General features: G+C 52.4%; 1 protein-coding gene and 1 long non-coding RNA gene across 4 annotated transcripts in view; one reads left to right on the forward strand and one right to left on the reverse strand.

Moving 5' to 3' along the window:
- The window catches only part of GRID1 (glutamate ionotropic receptor delta type subunit 1), a 715,979-nt gene extending 705,297 nt beyond the window's left edge, over positions 1–10,682 (reverse strand). For all 3 annotated transcript variants that reach the window (XM_084796807.1, XM_084796806.1, XM_084796808.1), the window contains exons 1-2: positions 10,478–10,682; positions 7,983–8,138 (exon numbers count right to left, since the gene is read on the reverse strand). In XM_084796807.1, coding sequence (XP_084652933.1) covers positions 7,983–8,138; positions 10,478–10,556 — 235 coding nt within the window. In that variant the 5' untranslated portion in view covers positions 10,557–10,682. The remainder of the gene's footprint in view (positions 1–7,982; positions 8,139–10,477) is intronic.
- Positions 10,683–10,768: 86 nt separating this feature from the next.
- Positions 10,769–12,631, forward strand: LOC311605258. Its single transcript, XR_014781866.1, has 2 exons — positions 10,769–11,747; positions 11,829–12,631. It is a non-coding gene; the product is annotated as an uncharacterized lncRNA (long non-coding RNA).
- The last annotated feature ends 6,243 nt before the right edge of the window (positions 12,632–18,874 follow it).

An 18,874-nucleotide genomic window follows, 5' to 3' on the forward strand; every position in this document is an offset into this window, starting at 1 on the left:
CGAGTCAACACTATTTTCTAGAGAGCTGGGTTAGCCAGCTTTGATATTGTGACAAAAAAAAAAAAAAAACTGATGTAACAGTTTGTGAGGAGTTGGGGTTCACTAGGGCCTGCAGTTGGCCCTGTTGCTTTCAGGGCTGGGGTGACATAGCACATCATGATAGGAACACATGGCGAGGCTAGAGCGCTCACCTCCGGGCCAGGGGAGAGAGAGAGAGGGGGGGGGAGACAGGAAGTGGTTTTCTCTTTGAGAGCATACTCTCAAGCACTGAACATCTCCCACTTGACCCCACTTCTTACAGATTCCACCAGGCCCCAAAAGCAGCAGGCATGTAGAGGACACTCCCGGCGCGAACCATGACAAGGGTGAACAACTCAGAAGAGAGGCAGTTTTCAACAGTCTCTCCTCCCTGCCTGGTCCTACAGGATGTGGCTGTGAGTGCTGAGGGACAGTCATAAGGACCTCCAAGAAAATCCTGGAGAAATAGCCCTGGTGTCATCATGTGAGCTGGAGGATGTCCACACACATGCAGACACACCAGTTCAGAGGCAGCATGGAGAGTCTCGATAGACTGTGGCCTCCTACTACATACCTGGCATAGGACGCCCTCTGGCTTACTCTCAGGTAAGCCCCACATGCCAATCTGGAGGGCAGAGAAGGGAAAGACAGAAACTTGTGAGGATCTAACTCCAAAACATGAGGAGATGAATGGGGCAGACACAACCTATAAAAATGAAAAAGGGTAGGGGCTGGAGAGATGGCTCAGTGGTTAAGAGCACTGTCTGCTCTTCCAGAGGTCCCGAGTTCAATTCCTGGCAATCACATGTTGGCGCACAGACATCTATACCCTCTAAAGGCCCTCTTCTAGCATGCAGGTGAACATACAGATAGAGCACTTATTTACATAAAATAAATAAGATCCTTTTTACCAAAAAAAAATGAAAAAGGGTATGAACTCACATGTATGCATTTAGAGACATGTGTGTTCACATGTACGAGGGCACGTATGTGTGTGCACATGCACTGAAATGATCCCACTGACCACTGAAGAAGAGCCCTGAATCCTGGAGCGAAAGCCTATGGGGAATGCAGAGACGGGGATTGCAGTTCCTAGTACCTAGCGGGACTTTAGCAAAGAACTTTGTGCACCTGCAATCTTGGCACACATCTTTGGAGTTGAAACATCACTGGCAACAGTGCTGAGGGGCCAAGAAAAGCCTCTCCCCTCTCTCTCTCTCTCTCTCTCTCTCTCTCTCTCTCTCTCTCTCTCTCTGTCTCTGTCTCTCTGTCTCTGTCTCTCTGTCTCTGTCTCTGTCTCTCTCTCTCTCTGTCTATCTCTCTGTCTCTCTCTGTCTGTCTCTGTCTCTCTCTCTCTGTCTCTCTCTCTCTCTCTCTGTCTCTCTCTCTGTCTCTCTCTCTCTCTCTCTCTCTCTCTCTTTCTGTCTCCCTCCCTCTCTCCCTTTCTCCCTCCCTCCCTCCCTCTCTCCCTCCCTCCGCCCTCTCTGCCCACGGCACCAAAACAAGACTGACCATGGCAGGGATTCAGGTAGACAGAGGGGACAATGGGAGGTGGAGGCTGAGCCTTCCTGGGCAGAAAGTGAGGCTGGGACCTGAGTGGCAGCCCACACTTACAGTATGGGTAGTCCAGGCTTCCTCTGTGCATGTACAAGCAGCCTCCTAGCCCAGAAGAGGAGCCAGGTGCCATCCCAAAGTACAGGTGAGTTATGTAGTGGCCCCACAGGCCTACAGTGTGATACCTGCAGAACATCTCTATGGAATGAAAACCCAGCCAGCCGTGCGTCCCAAACGACTTTAGTCACTCTGGATGAGACTAGAGACATATCAAGGAGGCAACAAGCAATGCAGAAAACCAAATGAAATGGAAAGAAAAGTAAAGGCTGGCAACATGCTCCGGCTACAACAGGCACACAGAGGCTGCATAATAGTGACCCACAAATCCACTCATGTCCTAGTCCCCAGAACTGGGACTATGCTTGCTATGTGGCACAGGAGAACATAGGCTATTTATAGAATTCAGTTTTCAAATCAGCTAACCTTAAAACAGGGATCTCACTCTTGATTATGCCTGGAAGAGAGAGATGGGGTCAGCTGACACCATGTGAAAAGGACCTGGCTCGCTGCCGTGAGTTTTGGAGGAGAATTGTAGGGCCCTGAGCTGAGGAAGAAACAGCTTTAAGGAAGTAGAGAAGGCAAGGATGCAATTCTGGCCTAGGGTGACCAATCCTAAGGCACCATGTATGCCACCCCCGCACCTTAACCCAGTGAGTCTACGTCAGCCTTGGACTCGTCTAGCGATAAACTAACTAAATTTGGGGTAATAAAGTCTGTGTTCCAAAAGAAAACTAGTACAGCTAAGCGGTGCAATGGTGGCAGTGGGCCTGGAGACACCTTTTTAATGACATGAATGTCACACTCACTCAGAGCCGCAGGCAATGTCTCCAGTATCCTGAGGAAGACACCCTCAGGGGTGTCAGATGTGAAGCAAAAAAGGACCCAGTGGTCAGGGAAACAGAGTCTCCTGCAGAACTCAACACTAGTGTGGCAAGTGAGGGTCGGGAAGACCCAGGAAGACAAGGAGGGGAAGCTTGCCAGACCTTCCTTCGTGTCGTGTGTGTGTGTGTGTGTGTGTGTGTGTGTGTGTGTGTGTGTGTGTGTATGTACAATGTGTGTGTGTTTGTGTGTGTGTCTGTGTGTGTATGTGTGTACAACGTATGTGTGTTTGTGTGTGTATGTGTGTACAGTGTGTGTGTGTTTGTGTGTGTGTATGTGTGTATGTGTGTACAATGTGTATGTGTTTGTGTGTACAACATATGTGTGTTTGTGTGTGTGTATGTGTGTACAATGTGTGTGTTTGTGTGTGTGTATGTGTGTATGCGTGTACAATGTGTGTGTGTTTGTGTGTGTGTGTATGTGTGTATGTATGTACAATGTGTGTGTGTTTGTGTGTGTGTATGTGTATACAGTGTGTGTGTGCATGTGTGTGTGTGTGTGTGTGTGTGTGTGTGTGTGTGTTTAACCACATTTCTTCATTCTGGCAACAATAAACTATACTTGGGTAACTTTAGCTGTTTTGTTTTGTTATGTGGGTTAAGCACTGGGCTCAGGGTCATAGTGGGTGAGCACCCTAATACTCCCCCCCCCCATTCTTTACTTTGTCTCCCCCCACATGCACCTCTTCTTTTTTAGAACAAGGTCTCATGTAGCTTAGGCCAGTATTACTTTGTAGCTGAGGACCAGCTTAAACTTCTGGTCCTGCCCCAACCTCCCAGGGGCTCACACTACAGGTGGGCATCCCCACGCCTGGTTTGTGTGGTCTGAGGGATAAAGCCGGGGTGAGACAAGCACTCTACCAACTGAGCTACATTTCCAGCCCCTCTAACCATGTCTTTTCAAATGCTCCTGTGCTCCTGGCAACTAAAGAATACCAGTCTTGTGTACTTTCCTCTGTCTCTCCCTTAAGCCGTTATCCTTTCTTGATGTGACAGACACATCTACAGCATCTCCAATAACTTGCGTCTTTTACTCACACTAAAAGATGATTTTGTGAAAGGCAACTCACGTTCAGCCAGTTCTTTTATGCATTTACATAATCTTCTGCTTGAGCGGGCACTGAGAAACAGTATGACTTTTTCAACAAATTAGTATCTTTTCCCGTATTTGTCTTGTAGAACGCAAATTTCCATACTTGTCAATGCAAACTTTAACAATCAAAGATGCAACATTTTAGAGCCTTAACTGACCTGTGCCATTGCCTATTCATTTTAGACCCTCACAAAGTGTCTACTCTACACACTACCCTAAAAAGACAGTGTTTGTAAGGAGTTTGTACGGCTGACCTGGGGAAATCATAGGTATAAATCTTTTTTTTTTCCTCCTTTATTAATTTATTCTTGTTACATCTCAATGGTTACATAGGTATAAATCTTATGGCCAGCACATCCAGGTAGAGTTTCTTGTTTTCTTCAGAATTACTTAACTATGTATATCTCGTCATAAATGATGCTATGTCTTCTTTTTAAGAAAGAAAGAAAAGGAAGGAAGGAAGAGAAAGAGAAAAACTGTGTATATTGGAAAACACATGCAAGCACCAGAAGTAATGTTTACTATTAGTGCATGGAGGTTTCAGAAAAACCCACATGAACCAGAATGAGAGGCCCCTTCGTTTATAAAATTCAATGGAAGAAAAAAGACTGGAAGGAAATAATGCAGTAGGATTCAGGGGGATTTTGTTCTACTCCTTGCTGCTTTCCGCACCTTTCCACATTTTATATAATGAGCATGCATTGGCCTCTTTCTTTCTTACATTCGAAAAGTAGCACATGTTCATTGTAGCCATGCATTCCTTTTTATAATTGGGGGAAGGGGGTTAAAAGCTGAAAATGAAAAGGTCATTTAGGGTTCTCTCTCAAGGAATTCACTAAGCTTAAGAAACTATGTAGCTGAAACTATCAAGGGCCTTGAGAGACAATGAAGAAAAGTCATAGCTGGGTCAGACAATAGGGAGGGAATCAGTGTTTGCCCAACACCAACCTCGGGCCTCACGCAGGCAATTTATACAGGTCTCATCTCATTTAATCCCCCCAATAGTCCCAGGAGGCAGCAACTACAATTATTCCCTTTTAACAGATCTAGAAGCAGAAGTCTCAGCTCAGGGCCAAGACTCCCCCAGGTTGTGCAACAAGCGAGGCCGGCTCTCCGCTAGAGTTCTCCGGGCTTCAGCAATCAGGCCCTCATGGTGCTTCCTCTCAAATTAAAACAAGGTATCACTCCATCCCCCTGCCCCCCGCCCCCGCCCCCCCCTGCCCCCCCCTGCCCCCCCCCCCGCCCCCAGATCCCTTGCTTGGAACACACTCGGCACTTGCCCTCTCTATGGTAAAGACTGAGTCCCAGGATGCCCTTGCTCTCCATCCCCCCAAATAATGCCCTCCGCAGGAAACATCCAAGCTCAGGAGAAAAGGCTGGGCTAGCCATGCAGCTAGAGCCAGCGACTGGGCAGACAAGCACCCCATAGAACGCAGCCAAGAAAGGAGATCCAGTGAGCTGAATACTTGGTTTGAGATCCAGTGAGCTGAATACTTGGTCCACAAGCGCAAGGCAGAGGGGAAGAGGCTGCTAAGAAATGCTAGGCTTTTCCCAGGGGCCCCGGGGATAGCTCCTCCCTCCCCTTCTAGGCACCAGGAGCTGTGCAAAGTATGGGATGGATAACAAGATGGATTTCACCCTGTGTCATTGCCAAGGCTGAAGTGCATGCCAGCTTTAACCAGCACATACAGACCAGCAACAGCCCCTGGCCAGTGTTTCTTTACCTAGAAAACCACCAACCCTCAACATCTAACTCCTTGTTTCCAAATGTGCAGAAATATTCTCATACCCTTCTGAGACTGTCAACTTGCCATCCTTGGAGACTGAGACATTTTTCCAGTTACACAAATAAAGAAACTAACAACCATAAAAAAGTAAAAATTCTTTTTAAATGGCCCTGGCTGGAGCCTTTATTGCCAGGACAAAGTTGCATCTGGGGCTTGAAGGTCAAATGGCACAGAGCTATGCTTTGTTTGTTGTTTAAATTGGTCCATTGGTTCACAAGTTAAAAACCAGATATGAAAGCCAAGTGTGGTGATGAAGTTAAGTCTCGCCTATAATCCTAGCATCCAGGAGGCTTAAGCAAGCAAGTAGCCTGAGCTACAGAGCAAAACGCTCCCCCAAAAGTTATACTTGACACTGAAGTGTAGCCCTGGGGCTTCTCTTAAAGAAAAAAAGAAAAAGACTTTTCCCGCCAACAAGGCTCAAATCAACTGGAGCCGTGTGACAGCTGCTCCTGTTAACAGAGATGACCCCTCCAGGGACCTGGCTGCACAATCCGTCCATGTGTGCATCCTGCCTCGGGTTATAAGCCTATATAAGACCCGGCACCTTCAGTCGCTGGGGTACTTCTGCTGGAGATAGCTGTGCTTCATTCAGGGGCAAAATGAATGAGCAGAGAGTCACCAGAGCCACAACCATAGTAGAGTGAGCCAATGTGATATGGACCACGGGCAGAGGCCCCCAAGGAGCCTTGATGAAAACACACACATATGCGGGGGGGGGGGGGGGGGGGGGAGGTAGAGAATTCTGAGGTCAGGGCCATCTGAAGACAGATGGTGGGATGTAGGCACACACAAAGGACAGGTACTCCCCCGTGACACTACATCACAGGACGTTAGACAACAGACATCTGCCAATGGTGGAAGCAGCCTTTCACATTAGTTTAAGTGAATGAATGTTTTGACTGAATATGAAAGTGCGCCACATTTGTGCAGGTGCCAGCAGAGGCCAGAAGGGGGTGCCATGTACTTCCGGAACTGAAGTTACAGGCAGCTGTGAGACGCCTTAAGGATGTTGGGAATCAAACCAGGGTCCTCCTTAAAAGCAGGAAGTGTTATTAACTACTGACCCACTTCACCAGCCAAGGCAGTTCTTATAATAAATAATACCAGCCCCACCCCACTCACTGAAGTGGGACTGAAGATTTGGGCAATTAAGACATCCTTCACCCTTTGAGCCTTTACAGTCAGACAGTCCCTCCCCCAAAGGCTTGGTCACCTTTCTGTCCTTTGCTGTACCTAAAACCAGGAGGCTCTCACAGGCCCTCCGTGCCACATAAAGACTGTAAACTACATCCATCACTGACTCACCTCATCCTTGAAGGTACCAGGAGACTGACAGGCAGTATTCAACCCAAGGCCACAGGAAGACCCTAGGCCCAGCAAGCCCAGGGAGAGACTGATAGCAGAGCTCCCAGTCCGCTTGCTCACGCTCACTTCCTCCCTGCCCCATAGCCCTGCCAGTTCTGGGAAGATGTCCCTACAAACTATGCCTCTGCGTCCTCACTACAGGGCACTAGCACCACAATGGAGCTGTGCTTGTGGTAAACAAGACAAAGAGGAGTGGGGGGCAGGAAGGAGCATGGTTGAGCAAGTGCCTGTCAGGGCCTTGACCAGGAATCAACAACGTGAGTGAGGACACTTCAAGTAGGAGCGGAGGGAACACAGAAGAAGGAAAGGCAGAGGGAGCTGCTGTCACTAATGCATCAGAAGACATCAGACAGGAAACAGCTGCCAATGCTGAAAACAGCAGCTCCCCGTTATCTTATGTATATGTGTGTGTTGCCTGCACTTACATAAGTACAGTCCAGGAGTGCATGTGCCAGATGAAGCCAGCAAACGGTGGTGGCCTCGCTGGCTGCCCACCTGTTGCCCCTGCCTCTGCTAGCCTATTCGAGACAGCACAGACTGCTGCCCTGGCCAGCTAGGATTTTCCTTCCATCAGATTTAGTCCGCTGGGCTCTTTTCTTGAGCAAACAGCGCCCACCTCCGGTCCAGGCGGCAACGCCTCCTAGGTTCGCCGCTCTGGCACAAGCAAAGAAACCGGCTGCTCCAAACACAGTGGAGAGAGGCAGAGAGAAGCCGAGGAACCGCGGGGCAGAAGCTTCAAGGACCCACAGGGTGTGCAACCGAGCGCAAATCAGGCTGTGCGACAGACAAGGCACATAGGATGAGCTCTGAGCGCCAAGCTCTCTCGGTCTGCAGGCCACAAGATGCTTCTGGGGAGGTGCACACGACAACGGGAACCGACACGAAGACACACCCACTCACAAGCACAAGAGCAACAAAGACCGCCCTGAGCCACACGCCTGCTCTGCAGCGCGGAGCACACACGCATCCACCTGGGCAGAAAGGAGCCGCACAGTTCTGCCAGGAGCCCAGCTCGCGGTGCATTAGAGACTCTCCGTTCTGCAGACAGTACAGAGCGGCCCTACGGTGCTAGGCCTGGGAGGACACGCCACGCCTGGCAAAGCAGCCCGCTAGGTGTTGAGGAGACTCTGCACAAGCGACTGGGTAGCAACCCTGCCTGGACCCATTGCCTCACGGCCTCACTGGCTGCAGCCCAGTGACTCACGCATGGGCTCAGTGGCCACTCACCTTCCTGCACCGCCTGGAATGGGTTATTGGCCTCGATGACCTTGATGGAGTAAGTGATCTTCTCGCTCTGCAAGATGTCATCATTGAGGCTCAGGTCCGATACAGCCAACTGGAACACCCGGTCGTCCTTGGCTGCGTTCTCCTCGAAGATGGCACCTGAGGAAGAAGAGGGGTCAAGACCAGGCCTGCAGAGGACCCCTTCCCACCTTCGTTTGCCCCAGGGTCAGGCCACTGCCTGGACCACTAGATACCAAGTGGTGGGCGAGGGGGATGGAGCTAGAATTTGGGGTTGGTTTTGTTTATAACACTTTTTTGAGACAGGGTCTCCTTCTGTAGCTCTAGCAGGCGTTGAATTCAGGGTGATTCCTCCTGCCTCAGCCTTCCCAGTGGAAGTTACAGGCATGAGGCACCAGTCTCAGTTCAGGAGCCTGTGTTGATTGGGTAAAGAACTCCCACCATAACCCAAACAGGATATGCTCCCCAAACAGGGAGTGCTCCCCAAACAGGGGGTGCTCCCCTCCCCACACTGCACACGTGCACAGTTGGCAGGAGTTACACAGGCATACCCCACATGCCACTGCCAGGTCACATGTGCTTCGTAATCAAAGCACCACATGTCCCAGCCATGCCCCATACAGAAGATGTAACAAGCTGAGGTAGCCTCCTCCAGCTCAAATGCACCTGCCGTGGTCCCATAAATCCCATCCCAGGAGCCAGAGTGAAGTCTCCAGAAGAGCAATGTCCCCTATCCCAATTCCAAGACGGAGTGATGACTCCTTTTCTCCTTTGCATTCCCTCCTGAATGCAGAAGTGAGCAGGCAGTCCACAGAGGGCTCTGCAGCACCAAGAGGTTTGGGGGTGTTTTGGGTTTGGGTGTTTTTGGGTTTTGGGGGGGGGTGGTTCCCCTTCAGGCATAAAGCATTGGTAGCCAGAATCTTGTGTGGCCAAGAAGCGGGAAGGCCTGGTCCCTCTGCTCTTGGTCCCTCACTTCCTCTTCCTGTATGTATGCAGGGGGTGGGGCTGTATCCTAAACCCCTAGACATTCTCCTCTAGCTAGACTGAGAGTCCCAAAAGAAACCACTCTTGAACGGTCCTTCTAGAAGCATGGACAAGCTCCACCAGTGCTCTGGCCGACCTGAAGCTTTCGCGCGTTACACTGCTTCGCTGACCCTGCCTTTACAGCAAAGATCATTTGTATCACCGCTCTGGGGTCCCCACCCGCAGCCCCCTTGCCAGGTGCTGAGGGTCGCCAAGGTCCTATCGCTTGGCTTTCTAATTGCCCTGGAGCCGAGAGCTGGGTACGAGAGGGACTCAGCTCCCGGATCCCTCACTACACCGGAGGAGCCGCATTGCTGACCGTGAGACCCACGCCGGCTCCTGGGCGGGAAGCAGGTTTGGATCCTGGCCCAGCTCTGGAGGGGAGCTGCAGCCCTTGGATTCGAGACTCGGTCCCTCATCACCTCTTCGTCCTCCTGCCCAGCGGGTAACATCAGCCACGTTTTCTCACACTTCCCAACCCCCAGTTCGTCTGTGTTCGCTGGTCTTTCCCAACTTCCGGAAAGGCGACTGCGGAGGGGCTCCCCCAAAGCGACCGCTGTCAGCCCTCCAACCGGGCCCAACTTCTCCAGACCCAAGCCATTCTGCTCCGAACTCCCGACCGCTACCCCTCCTCCGATCACCCCTTCCTCTGCTTTTCATCGTCTTCCTCTCCACCCGTCCCTTTCTGCTCAGCACCCCCACCCCACCCCACTGCCCACGCTCCTTCCCTCCATCTCTACCACTCAGACTGTACGCTGGCCCCCAGACTTAGATCAGGCAGAAACTCTAGGACTGTCCAGGACCGAGCTGCAGTTGCCACAAACAAATACACTTACACACCTACACCGAGAGCTACACAGACACATACCGGGGAAACGGGTAAGCACTGTGTCCACTCTAACAGGCTGACAGTACGCGGCCGTCGCACTGACACACACGCTCAGATGGCCCCACACACCCCAACGCCCTCTCACAGTGACACCAACATCGTGCCAGGTGCATACACACTAGCATGCTGACAGCACCCATCCACAGTCACACATGGTTCCGCTTTGGCCTCTTTGATCTTGCCCTGCCAACTTAGCTAGCCCGCAGCCCTGTCCGCCCCTGGCCCCAATGCTCAGGCGGTGCTGAAGGGCCCAGCCCTCCGACGGCCCCGCCAGGGGCACGCATCTCGACAAGCGTCTATCCCCGGGTTCCCCGCAGCTGCGGCCCTAACTGACGGCAGAGGCCGCGGGGCCCCGCGCACTAACAGGAGCCCCGGGTAGCAACTAGGTGCCCGCAGGAGCGCCGAGCGGCCGGAGCACAGCTCCTCCGCGGGGCGGCGCGGGCCTTCGGGGGAACACCGCCTGCTGAGCCCCTCGGCCCGGGAAACCGCCAAGTTTGGACGCCCCGCATCACCGGCTCTATTGGGGGCCCCCCCGCCCAGTCTCGGCCCGTCCGCCCTCCGAGCTCACCGATGTGAATGATGGAGTCGGCCCGCACCGTAACGCACTGGCATATCCAGGGAAGAAGCCACAGCGTCAGCGCTTCCATGTCCCCCGGGCGCGCGGCTCATCCGCCCGGGCCCGGGGCGAGGCCGAGGGCAGCGCGGAGCGGGGAGGCGCCGGTCCCGGTGCAGTCCCGGGCCGCTCCCCGGGAGAGCCGAGCCCGCCCGTGCGTCTTCCCCCGCGCTCCCGCCCCTGCGCCCTGCGCCCGCCCCAACCCAGCCCAGCCCAGCCCAGCGCTCTCGGGCTCCCGCGCCGGCTCTGGTTGCGGTTGCGGCGGCGCTCGCAGCCCGAGCCCAGGCCGGCGCGGCGGGGGTGGCCCGCGGCTGTGGCGGCGGCGCTTCCAGCGGCTCGAGCGGCTCTGGGGGCGGCAGAGGCAGAGGCGGCGGCGGCCCGGCCCGCGCGGCGGCTCCGGGCTGGCTGTGTGTCTGAAGCGAGGAGCGAACTGCGGAGGACGCCCCCTCCCCTCCCCCTCCCCCTCGGCGGCGCTCCCCCACTCCTCCCGCCCGCCTCACTCCCCTCCGCCCTCCTCTCCACCACGTGACTGCGGAGCCCTAGCCTCGCCGCGCGCCGCTCGCCCGCTCTTGCTCGGAGGGGGCGCCCGGTGCTCCGAGCTCCGGACTAGGGGATGCTAAGAGGCTGGCACCACGGTGGGGACCTGACCTATCTGCGGCGAGACGAGGCTTGGCCCTGCGGGCCTGGCCTCCGGGTTCGCTGGGGAAACCCAGAAGACACAACCGCCAACAACCCTCGGTGACCGGGGTCTCGCTGGCGCTAGGGGACTTCAACCAAAGTCTGCAGTCCTTCCCGTGATCGGAACGGACAGCCGCTCTCGGAACCGGACCCCCGACTCGGGGCAACCTGCAGAGAGACCACAAGACCCGGGACACCGAGCCAGGCACCCCGGGTGCTAGCGGGCGGGCGGCGGGCTCGAACCCTGGCTGTCCTGACGGACTTCGGCGGGCGTCCATCCCCCGCCTCCGGGGCGGTGCACTGCGCCCGGAGTCGGGCAGGAGGCTCAGACTCTGAAGCTCAATTCATGGCCGGAAACCGGCGCAGCCGTGACCGCGGCGCCTGGACGTGAGGAGCCTTCCAAGCGGCCGGCGCGCTCAGACAGCGACCTGCACGAAGCCTCCTAGCGTGAGCCTGGGCGGAGAGCCCGTTCCCAGCCGCAGAAGCAGAGCCGGGCTCCGGTCGCTTCCAGGTCCCCTGCCTCTGGAGGACCACCACCTTATAAAGGGTGAAGCTGCTTGAGGGATCGAGCCAGGGAGGAGTGGGGGGGGGGAAGGCAATCCGGGTTTACAATCCTGTCTCCCTTCAGGTCCTAGTTGGATGGAGCTCCGCTTAATACACCCAAGATTTCAGGGAGAGAGTTGAACCTTCCGGTGTTCTGGTTCCCTCGGAAACTGGATCCAGCTAAGTCTAGCAGAACTGGACGCCAGGATGAGCACTGGGTTCAAGCGACCAAGACAGACTCAGCTGCAGCCTTGCCTGGAGCGCCCAGAACCGTGGGAAAAATAGATGACTCCAGGTCGTAAGATGATGTGGAGGGGGCAGTTGAGGCGCCTCAGGCCTGGGCCCTGACTTAGCCTGATGGGGAAAGGCGGCCATGGCTTCCCAGGGAAGATTATAGTTCCAAAGGCTACTACAGGAGAGAAGCTTGCGGGCATTCAGTGCTGCTAGTGAGCCAAGACAGGAAGAAAGGATTGAGTGGGTAGCATGCATGCGTGTGTGTGTGTGTGTGTGTGTGTTACTGCCAGCCAGTTAGTTAGTTGTCATTGGCAAATTCTGCTTTTAAAAGGTTTGGCGAGGAGGCTGTGCAGAGAGGCCAGGAGGGGCCTGGAAGCCGTTAGCCTGAAATGTGGCTGTGGAAACATCAAGGAATATTGTTATGTGACCAGGGGGCATAGTGAGCAAGAAGAGAGAAATGACCACAGCTGCAGGTGGGAGGCTGGGCTACAGGACTGAGTGTCATCCCACACAATCACTTTTTCAAGAAACTTAAGACGTTGTGTGGTGGGAGAGCGAAATTGCCTATGTCTCTGGTTTTCAGCTCTACAAAGTTCCAGCTTTCCCCAGCTGAAACGTTGCAGGGAAGCGAGAAATAAAATCTCATCAGCTTCAGTGTCTTAACAGTTTGGTTCCTGTGGGGGCTGACTCCACGGCGTGGGGTGTTGTCCACCCTTAGAGTCTCCAATCAGAGGTCAAGAGCCACCAGGTCCATCTTGTTCTGGTCACTGCAGTGTGTAAGCTGGGTGAACATGGGGCACACCCACTCAGATGTTATCCTTGTATATTTTGCTAGGTGGAGGTAGAAAAATTACTTTCTGTGAGGCAAGCTTCAGGAGCCCCTTCCAAATACAGAAAAGACAGCACTGCGTGCGCGCGCGCGCACACACACACACACACACACACACACACACACACACACACATTCTAATCTGGATGATTAAACAGTTGGAGACCTTCAGGTCACTTCTCACGTTGGAGCCCCTGAAAACTTTGGGCCTGGAGAAACCTCCCCTCCTAAGCTGGGCACTCTCCTTGCTTTCAAACTCCCGGGGGACCCAGTCATTCACCATCTTATCACCAGGTGATCCACGAAGGCTGCTGCAGCCATGAAGCTGATCCACAGAAGACGCCACACAGCCAGGCCCTGCACACCTCTTCCCTGCCCTTAGGTGAAAACTGTGCAACTGTCACTTCTAGAGAAGTCCAGAGATCATTGGAGCCAAGAGCTGACCCACCCCTAGGCAGGATGACTGACATCTTCTGAAGTTTGGATTGGCAGCTCTCAGAGGGGGCGAGGCCAGGGGCCTTGCTCATCCAGGCTTTCTTTCTGGCTGAGCTCTGCCCTGACAAGCCCTGACCATCTCTGAAGCTGCAGAACTCCTTCAAAATTAGGTTTCTTCTTCTTCTTCTTCTTCTTTTTCTTTTCTTCTTATTCTTATTCTTCTTCTTTTTCTATTTTGCTTTTGGGTCTTTTTTGTTTTGTTTTACTTTGTTTTTAAGACAAAAGAAACATTTGGTTTCTGTGGGAACTGACTTCATGGTGGGAAGATAGTAAATGTGATGGGGTCGCCCCTTAGAGTCTCCCATCTACTACAGATCCCTGGCTGTCCTCAAACATGCTATGTAGACCAGACTGGCCTCACACTCACAGAGATCCGCCTGCCCCTGCCCCTGCCCCTGCCCCTGCCTCTGCCTCTGCCTCTACCTCTACCTCTGCCTCCAGAACGCTAGGATTAAAGGTGTGTGCTGCTAGGCCTGACAAAATCAGGTTTGTTAAACTGAGGCAGGGCAACACAAGTTCACCACCCTGTGATAGCCTAGAGAAGGAAGGTGAGCCACCAGTGCCTCGGCCTTGGAATGCATGCCCACTGCACAGAGGAAAAGACTAATGCTCACAGAAAGGGGATTTGCCCAAGACATAGGATGGATAATATGTTGGGAGAACCAGAACTGCGTCTTCTTGGGTTATTCCTCACTGCACAAAGGTGTACTTACAGAAACCAAGAGTGAGTCTAAAGAGATGACTCAGTGGTTAAGAGCACTGGCTGCTCTTCCAGAGGACCCAGGCTCAATTCCCAGCACCCATGTGGCAGCTCACAACTGTCGCTCCAGTGCCAGGGGCTCTAACACTCCCACACCTATGCACATAAAATAAAATTAAATACTTTAAAAAAAAAAAAGAGGAGTGAGTCAATCAGTCCAATCCCTTAGTTGTAGCTCAGCCAACACCAGGACTTGCCTCTGTGAACGGGATCTTCGGTTAAGCTGACTCTAACTGCATTTATTTAGCACTCATCACATGAAGACCAGTGCTCAGCCCTCCTTTCCTTCCTAGGAGGTAGGGTTTTACACACAAGGAAATTGAAGGAAGTGGTAGCCATCAGGCCTGTCCGTTCAAGTACTGCTGAGAGGCAGCAGTTTGCCACCAAAGCTGCAGGCGAAATGTCCAGCCAAAGAGAGAGGTCACAAGGGTCCACTTGGAAACTACAACCATTGTGACTATCACTCTAAAAACATGCATCTCTCCTTTCTCCATCACTACTCTCTCATCCCAGCCAATACATGGACCAAGAAAAAATATTGGGAATTCCTGTTCCTCCCTGTGACCTGTCATCCTGGCATAAGCCCAAGGAGCCTCCTGCCCAAGTTGAGCCACCACCAACCAGCTCCAGCACAGGTGCCCTAGCAACCATGCTCTCCCCTAGGGAGCTGTCCAGACCACCGGCGACCTACATCTTCCTCCTCCCTCCCACCAAGCACAGCTGACTAGAGTCTTCTGTAGCAGTCCAGCCAGACTTGCAGAAAGGGTGCAGCTGGCAGACAAATCACTGCCAGCCCTAGGAAGCCTACAGGCTTAGATATAGAACCTTAGCTCCCTTGTGTACATATGGAAAGGGGCTAAGCAGAGACCCAAGTCAAGCCATGTAGGGATCAGCTGGCATCTAAGAAAGAGCACCCATTATGCACAAGCTCCCTTGCTCACTGGTAGGACCTAAGCCTGAGACGCACTGCCCCCTATGCAGCTTTCCATTGTTGTGTTGTTTTGTTTTGTTTGCTGAGGCAAGGTCTCAACATGCAGCTTGAATTTGAGATGCTCCTGATTCAGATCCCAAAATGGGCCTGCAGGTGTGCACAGGATACTGGGGTACATCCCCAAAGGATGACTTCTTCTTCTTCTTCTTCTTCTTCTTCTTCTTCTTCTTCTTCTCCTCCTCCTCCTCCTCCTCCTCCTCCTCCTCCTTCTCCTCCTCCTCCTCCTCTTCCTCCTCCTTCTCTTCCTTCTCCTCCTCCTTCTCCTCCTCTTCCTCCTCTTCCTCCTCTTCTTCCTCCTCCTAATCCTCATCCTCATCCTCATCCTCCTCTTTCTCTTCCTTTTGCTCCTCCTCCTCCTCTTCTTTTTCCTTTTTTAAAAAAAACTATACTTCCCTATTGTTTACTCCCTGCATTCCCTCAGTAGCTGCCTGGCACATCTGTTGAGTGAATGACCCAGCTCTGCGGGTCTCCTTTGCCCTTTTTACCAACCTCTCTCATCTCATTTTTAGTGCTTATATTTATGTGATCTTCTTTTATATGACTGTAATTTTTGAGTTTGCTTTCCCTCTTGGCCATTCTCTTGAGCTTTTGCTTTCAAATTTCCCAGGCCAGCAATCTCTAGTCTTGCTTATTCCATGATTCAAAGGCTCATTGATTTAGTCTTCGGTTTTATGGAGGAGAGTGTGGGTGGAGAAAGTGCAGCTGAGGATAGCCTCCCTGTAGCAGGATGCTGAGCCACCAGGGCAGGACCTGCTGGCCTGGCTCCTGCCTGCACCTCTGAGGGCACCGACAATATTACAAGCATCATCACAGCTGGCAGCCCAAGTAGGGAAAGGCTTCATCTTGTTGGAGTCGCATGCCATGGGCCAGTGAAGAGAAAGATCGTTCCATGTGTGAGCATACTCAGACAGGAGCACCTCATCTTTATAAGGAAAAGACTTCCCTTTATCCAATTATACAATCAGCAACCTGGAGCAGACTCAGTGTGAAAGAATCAACCAGTCCAAAAAGTCACCTGTGGAAAAAAAAATTGCCTCCTTTGAAAAAGCAGGCTAGAGACTCGGATTTCTGATCAGGAAGGGTGCTCTGCTCAGGAAGGGTGGCAGGTCAAGCCACAACCCAGGCCATCCGGGACTCCCACACAAACATTCTGGGACCTCCTAGTCCCTTGGGCCCCAGGAAGGTCTATCCTTTCTTTGAGGTGTTTTGAAAGTCAGGTGAAGAAAGACATCTGCACAATGATGTCTCAAGTTAAAAGGGACAATCAAAGGGATGTAAGGAGCCCCTGGGTCCTAGACCCCCAGACACACCCTCTGAGCTGTCATCTCAGCCTGAGGCCTCTGGAAGAGCCTCATTTACATCCATCCAAATCAGGCTCTTGGATCTATAAGCTTGAGGAGTCTGCAGAGCAGGCCAGGCTTCTGGGGTGCCTAAGCTCAACAATAAGGGTCTCCTGAGCAGCACTCAAAACCCAAAGTCTGGCCCTGTCTTCACTAGTTGCTTGCTGGCTCCCCAGCTTCCCAGCCACAGTTCCTAGCTCAGCTTCTTCACTCTGTTCCACCAGCCCTACATCTGCTGTTCTGCCCTCATTAAACTTTGGGGGTTACCATCCTACCCCTGGGTGCTTAGCAGAGCCAAGTGGCCGGGACCTGAACCCTGGCCTGCCTATCTACATCAGACCCTAAGTCAGGCCCAATACCCTCATCAGACACAGCCCAGCCAACCCAAGACAGAGATTACCCCAGAGCTCAGCCCATCCCACTGCTGCCCAGAGACCTCTTACAACTGCCCAATGGACCTGCAAGTTCTAAGCTGAGACTTTGACTGGAGTTTAGAAAGTCAATGTGTGTTCAAGAGAAGAAGGGAAGGGAAAGGAAGGCTAGGGAAGGGAAGGGAAGGGAAGGGAAGGGAAGGGAAGGGGAGGGGAGGGGAGGGAAGGGATGGGAAGGGAAGGCTAGGAAAGGGAAGGGAAGGGAAGGCTAGGGAAGGGAAGGGAAGGCTAGGGAAGGGAAGGAAAAGAGAAGGGAAGAAAGGCTGAGAAAAGAACAGCAAGATGTGAAGTACAGATTGGAGGGCGTAAGGATGGAAGCTGCCAGAATGGTGCTGGTGAGAAATGCAGATGTCATACACACTCCTTCCTACAACCATATCTACAGAGCAGGCACCCTGGGTGGCCTTATTGCTGCAAAGGCATGTCAATCATAGTATCTTCAGTGGGGATCTTAGGGAAGTCAGAGGGCCACTGATCTATAAATGAATCCAAACTGGTCTAGAAAGGTGGCTCAGTGGCAAGAATGCTCACTGTTCTTCCAGAAGACCCACGTTCTGTTCCCAGCAGCCATGTTCAGCGACTTACGACCAGCTAAACTCAGCTCTAAGGCATCTGGTGCCCTCTTGTGGCCTCCAAGTACACGTGCATCCATGTAGTATACACACATTAATTTTTGAAGTGTTTTTGAAGTGGACACTCCCATTTCTGGGAGCAGGCTCTGTCTTATAAAACTTGGAATTGTGATTGACTTTTTTTTTTCTGTTTTGTGGTCAAGGTGTACTTAGCACCCTGTAAACCTGAGGAGAGGAGATGCTGCCTGCAAGGATCACTCCTCATGGCCCAACTTGAAACAAGGGCTTCCCCAGGGCTTCTTCAGATGACATATGAAGACAATAGAAGTCTTTGTCCATCACTGATGTTCTGGGTAACCACAGGCAAAGTCCTAACTATCCAGAAGTTTATCCAGAAAATAGAAATGTCCCCAGGATTTTGGTATGGAGACACAGGAGAGGAAATAAAGGGGGTCTGGGTGAGGGTCGGAGAACCTGGCTTGTCCTTAAACCTTAGTAGGCCAGGCCTGTGCACTGCAGTCCTCATGCCTCTCAGTGTAGGATGGAGAGAGAGAGTAGAGTCAGAGGCTCTAAGGGTGCACACCTAGTGGCTGGTCTCTTGTTTACTTTGCTTTTGAAGACAAGGTCTCCCTTTGTAGCCAGAGCTGACCTCAACCTCCCCAGTGTTGCAATTACATGCCCAATGCCCAGGTTCCTTTATCTGTCTTCAGGGTCAGGATAGATTAAAGATAAAAGGGAAGAGGGGTAAGTGTCCCTCTGAGGTCTGAAGGTGGGGCTTAACCATTAGAGGCATCCTCAAAACAGATAGTGCATCCATCCCTACCAGTGGCCCACACAAGACCTTGTCAAACAGGGCTCTTATGCCCACTCTACAGATGAGATCACTGTAGCTTACAGCAGGAAAGTTCATGGATGCAGTGAGCCCCACCATCTGCGCCACTCTCCCAAGAAGGATGTCTACACCCCAACCCTTGGGATATATATCTATACCCTAATTTGGAGGGGAAAAAACATTTGCAGGTGTAAGTATTTTGATGTAAGGGTATTGTCCAAATGTCCCCTACACAAATGTCTCCTTAAAGCAAAGGGAGGCTACCCAGATGGCCACTCCAGAGAAAGAGTATGGAAGGATGCACCCACAAGCCAAAGAATTCTAGCCACCACCAGAAGCAAGAAGAGGGGAAAACCTGATGGAGCAGAGCCTCTGGGAAGGAGGAAAGGCAGCCCTGCTGACTTACTCAGTTTCCCAACCAATAGAGAGAGAGAAAAAGAAGATGTATCAAATTTGGTGATTTGACAACAAAGCTACAGTAAGTGAGCAGAATGAAGCATCTAAGGCCCAAACTTGGAACAGCTTAGGATGGCACACAGGATCCAATCCTGGGGACAAACTCCAGCCTCAACCCTACATGAGTCCAGGCTGCAGATCCCCTAACCAATAGCCACATATGCCCTCTTATAGAAATCAGAAAATAGATC

This window comes from Acomys minous, assembly GCF_964271855.1.
Source record: "Acomys minous genome assembly, chromosome: 9".
Lineage (NCBI taxonomy): Eukaryota > Metazoa > Chordata > Mammalia > Rodentia > Muridae > Acomys > Acomys minous.